The sequence below is a fragment of the Bos indicus x Bos taurus genome, chromosome 17, assembly GCF_003369695.1.
Source record: "Bos indicus x Bos taurus breed Angus x Brahman F1 hybrid chromosome 17, Bos_hybrid_MaternalHap_v2.0, whole genome shotgun sequence".
Classification (NCBI taxonomy): Eukaryota; Metazoa; Chordata; class Mammalia; order Artiodactyla; family Bovidae; genus Bos; species Bos indicus x Bos taurus.
This window is the reverse complement of record NC_040092.1, coordinates 4,780,367-4,793,405: the sequence shown is the minus strand read 5'-3', so window position 1 is coordinate 4,793,405 and position 13,039 is coordinate 4,780,367. Positions and strand designations below refer to the sequence as shown.

The following is a 13,039-nucleotide window of genomic DNA, read 5'->3' as shown; positions in this document are numbered from 1 at the left end:
ATTTTCTGCCAACTTGGAGAGTAACTCACCTAAAAGAAAGCTGTCAAAAGCACCGAGGGCTTCTCTTACCTGCACGGCCAGGAGCATCTGGTAAAAATAGAGCTTGCATGTGGCTTCTTTCAGGCGCTTATGCCCCACCACCCTGTCGAACAGCTCTCCTCCTTCCATTCTGAAACACACAGGCAAAGCAGGGGGTTCATTCCTAGAGGGAAACTCACTTGGAGGGAAGATAACAACACAAACAGAACAAACTCATCAAGACAAGTAAAGTGGTTTATGCACTCTCGGCTCCCATGTGTCAAGGCAATGAGGTAATTAGCCACATCCACAATAAACACGCGTCCGTCGGAAACTGAGGAGCAAGGAAAGATAGAGGAAGAGAGTGGCGGGCATTGGACATGCTTGGGGAGCTTTCAGAAAACCTGATGCAGTAGATCGGAAGCAGACTCCAGGGGTCTGCATTTTTACTGTGCACCCAGGCGGTTCTGAGACTGGTGTAGGGGAGAAAGCAGGAGCCTATGACCTGACAACTGGGTCTGAATTTCAGCTCCACCACGTCCCAGCTGAGGGACTTGGGGTGACTTATGCAACCTCTCTGAGCTTGTTTCTAAACCCCTTCAACAAATGGGGATAAAACCCCACCTACCTTGATGGCTGCTGTAAAAATTAAGAGATTAACTGCTGTGGGTAAAGCACCCGGCACAGTGGAGATGCTTGGCCAGATTATTCATCCCTCTGCAATCCAGTTCCCATTTCTGCCAAGTGGAGCTAAAGACAATAACTAACTTACCACTTCACTTATGTGACTTCCCTGGTGTCTCAGATAGTAAAAGCGTCTGCCTACAACGCGGGAGACTCAGGTTCGGTCCCTGGGTTGGGAAGATCCCCTGGAGAAGGAAATGGCAACCCACTCCAGTGTTCTTGCCTGGAAAAACTCAGGGACGGAGGAGCCTGATAGGCCCTAGTTCATGGAGTCACAAAGAGTCGGACATGACTGAGCAACTTCACTACTACAACTCACCACTAACTTGTACATAACCTGGATGACAGTTATGCAGGTTACATGAGTCAATCCCAGTGAAATGCTTACAGCAGGTTTTGGCTCATATTAAGTGTTTCATTAGTATCAGTTACTGCCATTGTATTATTACTACTATTATTAAACTATTTCTTTAAATTTATCTGACTGAGCCAGGTCCTAATTGCGGCACACGGGATCTTCAATCTTCATTGCAACATGTGGAATCTAGTTCCCTGACCAGGAATTGAACCCAGGCACCCTGCCTTGGGAGCACGGAGTCTTAGCCACTGGGCTACTGGGGAAGTCCCGAACTGTTTTAATGAGATCCAGTCAAATAATAAATCTCCTATTTCATAGCAACAGATATTCCCTTAAGCACTTCAAGGGCCGTCCAGTCTCTCCTAGCGCAATGACTGGCCTGCTGTTTACTCTATAATCTTTATGATCAGCCAGCACGGCCACTGTTGGCCACTCAGGAGTAAGGCCCAGCCTGTCTGCCATGACGGCCAGTCCCAGAAACACTGCGCACTTAGGCAGAATGGACACCAAGGCAGGCCTTTTTCAGGAATGAGACGGTAAATGATTTTAATCACACCAAGTACAGCTGCAAGTACACCAGCGCCTGAAAGATATTCAGGTGTCACCCTGGTGCAGTGATCCTGAGCAACGAGGGCCACCCAGGTTCTTTCAGAGTATAACACGCACCTGTGTTTGAGCACCATGCGTGCCACATGCTCCGCTGGAGGCCTTCCAGCCCTCAGAGCATTTGATCCTTATGACTGCACAGGGAGCTATCGTTATTACTTAACACTAGGAATGTGAAACTCAGGTGAAATCAACTAACCCATGGGTAGACAGCTGCTGCTGCTGCTGCTGCTGCTAAGTCACATCAGTCGTGTCCGATTCTGTGCAACCCCATAGACGGCAGCCCAACAGGCTCCTCTGTCCCTGGGATTCTCCAGGCAAGAACACTGGAGTGCGTTGCCATTTCCTTCTCCAATGCATGAAAGTGAAAAGTGAAAGTGAAGTCGCTCAGTCATGTCCGACTCTTCTCGACCCCATGGACTGCAGCCCACCAGGCTCCTCCATCCATGGGATTTTCTGGGCAAGAGTACTGGAGTGGGTTGCCACTGCCTTCTCCAGGGGAGACAGCTAGTCACCAGCAAAGTGGGCTTCAAACCCAGGCCTCAGATCCACCTGCCTTTGGAAACACTAGAGTGATTTTTAGAATTCATACTAACCTCATGTGCTTGTTTTACGGGCCACCCCCCACATACACACGCTGAGAGTCCCCAGGATGAGAAATGCAGGCCAGCATTAGACCCTTTGGTTGGTTTATAAGCATTTAAATGGAAACAAAAAAGTTTGCTACTTACAATTCCAAAACAATATAATAATCTTCAGCATCAAAAAAGTCTTTAATCTTGATGATACAAGGCTAAAAGGGGGAAAGGAGAAAAAATAGTTAAGAAGCTCCCCAAGAGGAGAAGTACAAGAGCAGAACTCGGGACACCCACCCAAGGTGTCAAGGAGGCCAAGACCAGGCATCTGGTCCTTGCCTCAGGACTCTCTGCAGTTCATGCAGGGGAGGAGCGTGCGTGTGTGCTCAGCCGCTTCAGTGGAGTCTGACTCTATGCAGCCCCATGGACTGTAGCCTACCGGGCTCCTCTGTTCATGGGATTCTTTTCATTCATGTTCATTGCCATGGCCTCCTCCAGGGGATCTTCCTGATCCAGGGGTCGAATCTGCATCTCTAAAGTCTCCTGCATTGGCAGGTTGGTCCTTTACCCCTAGCACCACCTGGGAAGCCCGCAGGGGAGGAGACAGAACTCTAGCTTGCTCCTTTGTGAGCACACACAATAAACTCTCTGCCCCACCAAACTAACAAGGGCGCGGTCCATGCTTCACACTTAACGCTGGCGCCAAGGCTGGAAGGCCAATCTCTTCACAGCCTTCCTCCTCCGTCCCAGAGCACAGGGACTCAAGGACACCTAAGAAACCAGGGAGCCTGACAAGGAGCGCGAGTAAAGGAAGCCCAGGTTGGGGGCCCAGCCATGCTGCCAGACAGCAGGGCCATTCAACTAAGGCAACTGGCACCGCAGGGCAACCCATGAGACAAGACCCTCCATTTTCCAAGGAAGAGGGCAATTCTAGTTTCAGAAGAACTCAAAAGCACATACGTGCGGTGGAGGAGAGAGAGACACACACCGTGGCTGACAGTCTGTGACCTCTGATCAATGCTGGGTGCATTTGCTAAAGAACAAGGGAGAACCGTACAGTACATCTAATGCATATAACACCCCTATTGTTTTCTCTAGTACAAAGGATGGATGGTAAAGCTAGTGGTCAGGGTAGATACAAGAAGTGGTAAGGATCAATGACATACACTCCTTCCCACCAGGGAAAAGGATTCTGGCTATGTCAATCAAAAGGAAGAGAGTGGGAAGATTTTTAGACTGTATTTATTTTCTCATCAAAATCTCGGTTTTTATTGGCATATCTATTCACTTTAGATTTTTCAACTTTCGATTAAAAAGAGCAACACCCACCAGAGTGATTTTCCTGCAAAGCACATTTCATCCCTTCCATTGCTGATTAAAATCCTCCAAGTGATACCTCCCCACCATGAACTGTTGGTGGAGAATGGACGCCCCACCACCTCCCCCAGCACGGTGGATCTTGGAAACACAACGCCAAGTGGAAAGGGCAAATCTCGAAACGCTTTTTTGAGTATGAGGTATATTCGACAGTATGATCAGGTTTCTTCGTTCTTAAACTCACAGCAAGTTCAAATGTGTTCATCCTACCAGTTCGCTTTACCACTTACACTTTACATGTGTCGGATATTATATAATTTTAAATTATTTTAATGCAGAAAGGGAGAAGAGTGAGAGGAGGGAAGGAAGGAAGAAAATAGAAATCCTTCAGCACCTTGCAGCCGAGAGGCTGCAATCCAACTTCTCAGCAGGGGTTACCAAGACCTTCCAGACCCAGCCTCCTCCTGCCCCCACTACCCCCCAGCCTCATCTCCTTCTGCCCATCCCAAATATCCTCCTCTCCAGGCCACAGAACTCCCCATCCACCCCAGGCTCTCTCCCCATGTCACATCTTTGCTCACACTACCCTCCAGCCTGGTGATCCAGCCTTCTGGCCACATGTGGCCTCAGGTATCAAGCCCTAGCTCAAAGTCCCCTTGGATTTTTTTTTTTTTTTTGGCACACCACACTCTGTAGCATGTGGGTCTTAGTTCCCCAATCAGGAATCAAACCTGTGTCCTCTGGATGGCAGATTCTTAACCATGGGACCACCAGGGAAGTCCCCCCACTTCCACAGTTTGGATCCACACTTTCTGCAGTAGTACTCATCTGTGTGGCCCCACAAGGAAATTGATACCCAACAGAAGTCTTTCACCAGGTACTGCATGGGCTAAGTCAACGAGTCAGTCTTATTTTTATCTTCCTAGGACCAACATTCAACAGAGCAGCTGGCACACGGGGGACACTCATATGCTGTCAAGTTTAATACCATCAGCATCAATAACAGACACAACCACCCACTGAGGGTGGGTCCTGCTGGCCACGTTTTGGTCACGGATTCTACAGCCATGGGGTCAGGCTGACAGTAAACCATTTCTACCTCTCCTTACCCGTGATCACTGTATACTTGGCTCTGCAGGACCACCTGTTACTGTCACGATAATGGAAACACCAAATATTCACTGTAGTATTACATTAAGAGGAACAGAAAAGAGACCTGAGGGACTTTCCTGGAGGTCCAGTGGTTACAAGTTCGTGCTTCAGGGGTGAGGGTTTGATCCTTGGTTGGGGAACTAAGATCTTACATGGCACATGGCCGAAAATAAAAATAAATAAAAAGAAAAATGAGAGCTAAAGTGAAGAGGAACTAAGGAGCCTCTTGATGAAGGTGAAAGAGGAGAGTGAAAAGGTTGGCTTAAAGCTCAACATTCAGAAAACTAAGATCATAGCATCTCCTCCCATCACTTCATGGGAAATAGATGGGGAAACAGTGGAAACAGTGTCAGACTTTATTTTTAGGGGGCTCCAAAATCACTGCAGATGGTGATTGCAGCCATGAAATTAAAAGACGCTTACTCCTTGGAAAGAAGGTTATGACCAGCCTAGATAGCATATTCAAAGGCAGAGACATTCCTTTGCCAACAAAGGTCTGTCTAGTCAAAGCTATGGTTTTTCCAGTAGTCATGTGTGGATGTGAGAGTTGGACTGTGAAGAAAGCTGAGCGCCGAAGGATGGATGCTTTTGAACTGTGGTGTTGGAGAAGACTCTTAGTCCCTTGGACTGCAAGGAGATCCAACCAGTCCATTCTAAAGGAGATCAGTCCTGGGTGTTCTTTGGAAGGAATGATGCTAAAGCTGAAACTCCACCTCATGTGAAGCGTTGACTCATTGGAAAAGACTCTGATGCTGGGAGGGATTGGGGACAGGAGGAGAAGGGGATGACAGAGGATGAGATGGCTGGATGGCATCACCGACTCGATGGACGTGAGTTTGGGTAAACTCCGGGAGTTGGTGATGCACAGGGAGGCCCGGCATGCTGGGATTCATGGTCGGACACAACTGAGTGACTGAACTGAACTGAACTGAAAATTCTCTTATAACAGAAAGACAACAAGCTATTATTGTTGATAAGCCAAGAAACAGCGGTTTATGCATTAATAAATCACGTAGAAATAACGGAGGTAAATTCTTCTTTAAAAAAAGCTGAAAAAAATTTTAAATGCACTTCGCATGAGGTGGCCAAAGTTCAAAAAAAAAAGAAAATAAAATAAAATAAAAAAAATTTTAAATGCAGGAAGGTGATTAGTAAAGAAGTAAAGCTGCTGTTTATAAACCTTTTAGCACCATCTGACTCTAGAATATACACCTGTGACATCTTTTTCTTTTGGCAGCGAGGCACATGTGCTCTTAGTCCCCTGACCAGAGATCGAACCCTTGTCCCCTGCAGTGGAAGCGCAGCGTCTTAACCACTGGACCGCCAGGGAAGTCCATAATAAAATGAAAAGAAAGGCAGAAGAAAAGACACACACATGGAAAAGGAACAGGAGAGGAAGGACTGGGAACTGCTTGGTCTGGGAATGGGGGGCGGCCAGAGCCAGCATGCACTGTCTCCAGTCCCCACCAGCTCTAGAGCCACAGGCTGCAGCTGTCACAGCTGAAGTGTCTCAGAAACCAGAGGCCACCAACCCAGACCCTCCACTTAGGTCCTACAGGGCAAAGGGTAGGGAATTGCAGATCACTGTCATGCCCCCAGTGTGTTTCCTATGCCGAGAGCTTTGTGTGCATGCTCAGTCACTCAGTCATGTCCGACTCTTTGAAACTCTATGGACTATAGCTCACCAGACTCCTCTGTCCATGGGATTCTCCAGCCAAGAATACTGGAGTGGGTTACCATTTCCCTTCTCCAGGGGATCTTCCTGACCCAGGGATCGAACCTGGCTCTCTCCAGTGTGTCCTGCACTGCAGACAGATTCTTTACCACTGAGCCACCTGGGAAGCCCTGAAAACTTTAGAAGCACATATTCAAGTCTCATTGACCTTTGAGGTAAGTATCCTACGGTCTCCAGGAACAGACAAGGGAGCAGAAGCTCTGCAAAGTGAAATGACCTGCTCAGAACAAGGGATGGGAACTCAGGTCTGTCTCCCCACTAGACTAAAGCCATGTAAGAGGAGAGATGGCCAGGTCTATCTGTGCTGACTGCCTGGGGCCTAGAAAACAGGCTGGCACCATAAACATTTGACAATTGATAAATCAGTGCCTGACTCTAAAGGCCAGGGTCTACTGGACTTTATACTAGGCTCTACTCACTGTCCCCAAACATCCAAATGCGCTCATGTGCCCATCTCTACTTCCCAAGGGCTCCCAAGTGCCCTTGTAAATTGCCAACAAAAATCTCCAAGGATCTTTTTTAGAGTTTTAAATTCCTCTCCTCTGCAGCAGATATCGGATTTATATAAATGTTATGCTTGGGGATCTTCTGACATCAGAGAAAATTCTCTGAGGATTCTAAGTGTTTATCTTTGGGGGATGTTTGAAGCAACCCCACCCTGGTAAATTAGAGGGCTCCTCTCTTTAACGAGATTCCAGATCCCATGGAAAAAAGGAGGCAAAGGCAGGGAAGAGGTAGAAGTTGCAAGGCATTAGAAGAAAGCCAAGCAGGAAGCTCGGCCACTCACATTCTCATGGGTCTTCAGAACCACCACAAATTCTAAAGGAACCTACTGAATTGTTGTGTCCACGTGATGTTCTCAGTTTCTATTTGTTGTTAGGAGGATCTGACCAGGTCAGAGAAGGGAGAAGAAATCTTTTGTAGTTCAGAAGTTAAGAACCAAAATCAGACAATCCAGGGGTCCCCAACCCATGGGAACTGGGACCACACAGCAGGAGCTGAGTAGTGGGCAAAGGAGCAGTTTCACTTGTACTTATGGCTGCTGCTAAATTGCTTCAGTCGTGTCCAACTCTGTGCGACCCCAGAGACAGCGACCCACCAGGCTCCTCTGTCCCTGGGATTCTCCAGGCAAGAACACTGGAGTGGGTTGCCATTTCCTTCTCCAATGCATGAAAGTGAAAAGTGAAAGTGAAGTCCCTCAGTCATGTCTGATTCTTCACGACCCCATATACTGCAGCCCACCAGGCTCCTCCGTCCATGGGATTTTCCAGGCAAGAGTACTAGAGCGGGGTGCCATTGCCTTCTCTGGTACTTTTGGCTGCTCCCCATCAATCAAATGACCACCCACTGGTTCTGTATTATGGTGAACTGTATCATGATTTCATTATATATCACAATGTAATAATAATAGAAATATAAAGTACATAATAAATGCAATGCACTTGAATCATCCTGAAACCAATCCTCCACTCACCCTGGGTCCAGGGAAAAATCATCTTTCATGAAACCAATTCCTGGTGCCAAAAAGGCTGAGGACCACTGAGATAATTCTCAGCTGGAAGACTGGAGGTCTTATTTCAAGTTTAACTCATGTAGCTCACGACTACATGGGGGCCCATGAATTAATGAAGAAACACAGAAAGAAGAAAAAGGAAGATGTGAGGCGTCCCACTCGTCTTTCTTTCTCTTCTCACATCTTTAGACTCTTTCCACTGAGACAAGGTCCTGATCGCACAAAAAAAGACAGGACCTCTGATACTCAGTGGGGCCAGAGACACCATTCAAACACCCAAGATGTTGTCATACTTATTGGGTATACTCTTGGATATATTTGATTTATTCCAACCAAGGTGAATGGAAATCAGCACCTCCCAAAGGTACTTAAGAGGTATTAAATTCAGGTATAATTAATGTACCAAAAGAGATTTAGCAGATTTACTATGTCTTTTGGTCCAGAACTAACTCAGTGGAAAAATAACATAATTAATGATAAAATTTTTGTATTGTCCTTTCAAAATTTTAGGGTAAAGCTCTTCCCAGCGTAACAGCTAAAACCATGCATGTATGCATACACACACGTATACACACACAATTAAGGAACCCAGGTTAATACTAGTTTTATTACACTGAAGTGCTTTGCACTCTCCCCATTTTTTGAGATAAAAGAATTTAAGTATGTGTCATGTTTTTATAGTAGTACTTACATGATTTAGTTTCTTCAAAATTTCTATTTCTGTTTCAACATCGAGTGCCGGATCCTTTAATAAAATAACATTAGTTTATTAATGATAATAATAGCCAATATGCAGAAAATGTTTACAGTTAAACTTAGTTGAGTAAAGGCTTCCTGAGTTCCAAACTCAGCACTGTTCTTACAAAGAAATCAAGGATGAATTACACAAAAACTCACCTAAAATCACTTTGCAAAATGCTTGGTAAATAATAAGCCATTCAGTAAGTGACTAGGCTCTATGCCAAGCTCTTTATCTAAAAGGGTCATCTCATGTAAGCCCCATAATCCAAGTGAACTGGGCTCTGAAAGTATTCCCATTTGACAGACAGAACAAGGCTCAGAGAAAGGAAGCCACTTTCTGCAGTTCCCGCAGCCAGAAACAAATGTGTTCCCACTGTTCTTACATTGACCTGGTAAGCTCTGCTTGTCTCATCAAACTGAGGAATTGTTTACATTTGTAAATATAATACAACAAGTAAAAACCATAAAGGAGAAGGTATTCAATTAAACTGTGTAAAGAAAACATAAAGTCACATTTCTCATAATTAAGCAGAGCCAGGTTCCAATTTCAAATGCAAGCTGAGATATTTACTGAGACTCTAAAGGGAAGAGGAAGCTTCAGGGTAGAAAAGTCGCTCTCCGTTACAATTCCAGAAGAATGACTCGAGTTACTCAACCTCACGGGCTACACCCTCTACAAGCAAAGAGGATATAGAATTACATATTTATGTAAAATGGACTTCAGCGAAGAAAGCCAGATGTTTAATTTTAAAAGCCAGCCTCTTCCTGTAAGCCGGTAAACTCATTACCAAGGCCGGGTATACTCTGATGATAGAGAGCTCTAAAGAATATGATGGGATTTGAAAGATGAAATTAAAACATAAAATTGTGCTCCAAGTCATTAAGAATCTGTTAGGTTATTTTCTTCCCCCCAAAATGGAAAACAAACCCAGAATCACAGGGGAAAGATCTATAACAAAGTGAACACTGAAAGGAAATTCCTCTTGCTATGTGAGAATGCATTGTCTAGGGACCAAAAAAAAAAAATCGATCTTTAAGGAATGTAAAGCATAATAGCCAGAAACAGCTGGCCACAAAGGAAAACGTGACTAGAGGACACATTTTATATTACTTTGTAGGGTCATGTGTTGAAAAACCAATACATTTGGCCACTCCACCAATGCAGTAAGTATGTATTACAGGAAATGTAAAAAGTGAATGGTTACCATATAAAGAGACCATATAATTTAATCAAGATCTTTTAAAAATCTATAAACATGGAGGTATTCATTGCCACATTATCAGGAAGAACAAAGAATTAGAAATTATCTCAATGACCTAAATGATCAAGCAGAGAGATGGATGAATAAAGTGTGATAAAGCTGGTGAAACAGAGACTCAATCATCCAAAAGGATATAGTAGGGAAGAGTTTACGCATTAATGCTTATGTGGAAAAGCAGAATACAAAACTGTATACAATACGATCTCAGCCATCTAGAAACATGAGTTCACAGGAACAAAGACCAGAAGGAAAGGGAAAACTAAAAGCAGCTGTGGGGTTCCAGCAGTGGGGATACAGCGGGATTTTTTTTTTCTCCCCTAATTTCCTTTCGTTTATTGTAAAAACAGTCTTGTAACAACTTGGAAGGAAAAAAAAAAAGTTCCTGCTATGTGTATTATTATGTACAACCAAATATTTTTGGAAACAAATTATCTGTGTTTAGGTTAGTTCAGTATACCCAAAATTTTCCAAAGTTCTTCTGAGCGGTAAATTCTTTATGATGGGGCCAAGCAGCCACCAACACAGGTACTTACTGCCTCTCTCTCAGAGCCGATAGCAAACTTCCTCTTGCTAATGATCTTTATGGCCACTTTCTTACATGTCTTCCTCTCGAAAGCTAGCTTCACCTCACCACAGGCACCGCTAATAGGGAAAAATGTAAAAAGTGATTGACTGTCACAGTGTTTTAAATCCTGAGACCCACCACTCTTGAACTGGCCTGAGCTATTTCAAGTTAAAGACAGTCCATTGTCTGTTTTCAGAAACCTCACCAGGGTAAGATGTCAAGGGCATAAAGGAACAGGGACCATCCAGCAACAAATTTGGAGTCAGCTCCAAATTCCACTTTTTGAGCCAAGCGATATAAACCTAAATCTTACTGTCCCTCCAGATTGTGAAATGCTCAGAAAGACACTAAAAATAAATCAGAGAGAAATAACTTCTCCCAGAGGCCAGAGAAAGATCAAATATACAACCAAGTCCTAGTTTAAAATGAATGCCTGCAACAAAGAATATTAAACAGCATCTGAAAATAAATTACTTCCACTCATCCATTTCTCTTTCTTATTCTCTGTCTTCAAAGGAAATGCATAAGCAGTTGATGCCATGAATTGCACTGTAAATAAAATCACTAAGAAACCAATAGTATCCCAGGAAACTGCTTGCAGCAAGCTCCTCAAGATTCGCAATTAACTGGGATGCTGATGCTAAAATGCAGGACTGCTACCCAGGATGGCACCCAGTACAGTTAATCAAGTATCAAGCCCTCGTTACCTACCTGCAGTAGATTTTTATAATCATTGTGGGTCTGGGGATGGGGTGAGAGGGTTGCCGAGACATCTTTTTTTATGTATCGTGTATATACATAAAATTTGCCATTGTAATCATTTTAAAGTGTACAATTCAGTGGCATTAAGTACATCCACAATGTTGTACAACCATCATTTCTATCAAGTTCCAGAACTTTCTCACCAGCACAAATGGAAACCCCATACCCACTCAGTGTTCACTCTCCATTTTTCCTGTCCCTGCTGCTGCTAAGTCGCTTCAGTTGTGTCTGACTCTGTGCGACCCCATATGGAGACGGCAGCCCACCAGGCTCCCCCATCCCTGGGATTCTCCAGGCAAGAACACTGGAGTGGGTTGCCATTAGCCCCTGGCAAATTCTATTTCTCTCTGTAAAGATCTGCCTGCTCAGAATATCTCCCACCAGTAGATTCATACAGTATGTGGTCTTTTTTCCAACTTCTTTTACTTAGAATGTTTTGAAAGTTCAGCCATGCTGTATCAGTATGCTCATCAGCATGTTCATCCGTGCATGTATTAGTATTTCATTCCTTTTTATAGCTAAATAGTAGCCTGTTCTATGGATACATCACCGTTTGTTTATCCATTCTCTTGTTGATGGACACTTAGGTCGTTCCCACCTTTTCGCTATTGTGAACAGAGCTGCAGCGGAACATTCATGCACAAGTTTTTGTTGAACATCTGTTTCCAATCTGGGGGGTATATACCTACAAGGGGAACTGCTGGGTCATATGGTAATTCTATGTTTAACTTTTTGAGACAACATCAAACTATTTCCCACAGTGGCTGTACCATTGTACATTCCCAACAGCACTGCATAAGAGTTCTAATTTCTCTGCATCCTCACAAACGCTTGTCATCTTCTGTTTCTTTACTACGGTCATCCTAGTGGGTTTGAAGTAGCATCTCACTGTGCTTTTGATTTACATTTGCCTAATGACGCTATCTTCTCAAGTGATTTGGGGTCACTTCTATATCTTCTTTTGGAGAAATGTCTACTTAAATATTTGCCCATTTTTAAATTGGGTTCTCTTTTTGTTGTTGAATTGTAAGAGTTCTTTACCTATTCTGGATATTGAGTCCGTATCACTTGTCAATATATATATCACTCAATATATATATTGATATCTCACTTGCAAATATTTTCTCATTTCATATGGGTTTCACTCTCCTGACAGTGTCTTCTGACATGCAAAAGTTTTAAAATTTGACAGAGTCTGGTTTTTCTATTTTTTCTCTTGCTGCTTGCATTTTTGGTGCCATTTGAGAAACCACTGCAAACTCGATGATCATAGAGTTGTCTCCATGTTTTCCTTTTACAGTTATATAGGTAAACCTCTTACATTTAGTTTTTTGTTTCATTTTGAGTTAACTTTCATATATGGTATGAGATAAAGTTCCATGTAACTATGATTTTTAAAAATCTACTCAAAACACTTTCTAATTCCCCTTCTGCTATGATAACAGTCACCTTTTGCCTGAGAAAACTTTGTTGAGTCTAGCAGAGTACCTATAGTAGTACAACACCCACTCCTGGGACTATGGGGTAGATGTACACATAAAATTGAGCCAATTAGGGATTTCTTTGGAATCAAATGCTGATGTTGGGAGAGAAACAATTCTCTATGCTGTAGTTTCTAGAAGAAAGAAAATATGAATATGAGACTCCTGGAAGGCATTTTTCCTGACACCCAGAGAAAGTAATTCTATGGGAGAACAGCAAAGAATACAGGCATCAAGAGATGGAGAAAAAGCCCTGGTAACATTTCAGTA

General features: G+C 43.7%; 1 protein-coding gene across 2 annotated transcripts in view; it reads right to left on the bottom strand.

Moving 5' to 3' along the window:
* The window catches only part of CHEK2 (checkpoint kinase 2), a 38,535-nt gene that overhangs the window by 13,103 nt on the left and 12,393 nt on the right, over nucleotides 1–13,039 (bottom strand). For both annotated transcript variants that reach the window (XM_027566421.1, XM_027566422.1), the window contains 4 exons: nucleotides 10,495–10,603; nucleotides 8,650–8,703; nucleotides 2,398–2,459; nucleotides 70–169 (listed from right to left, as the gene is read on the bottom strand). In XM_027566421.1, the coding sequence (XP_027422222.1) occupies nucleotides 70–169; nucleotides 2,398–2,459; nucleotides 8,650–8,703; nucleotides 10,495–10,603 (325 nt within the window). The remainder of the gene's footprint in view (nucleotides 1–69; nucleotides 170–2,397; nucleotides 2,460–8,649; nucleotides 8,704–10,494; nucleotides 10,604–13,039) is intronic.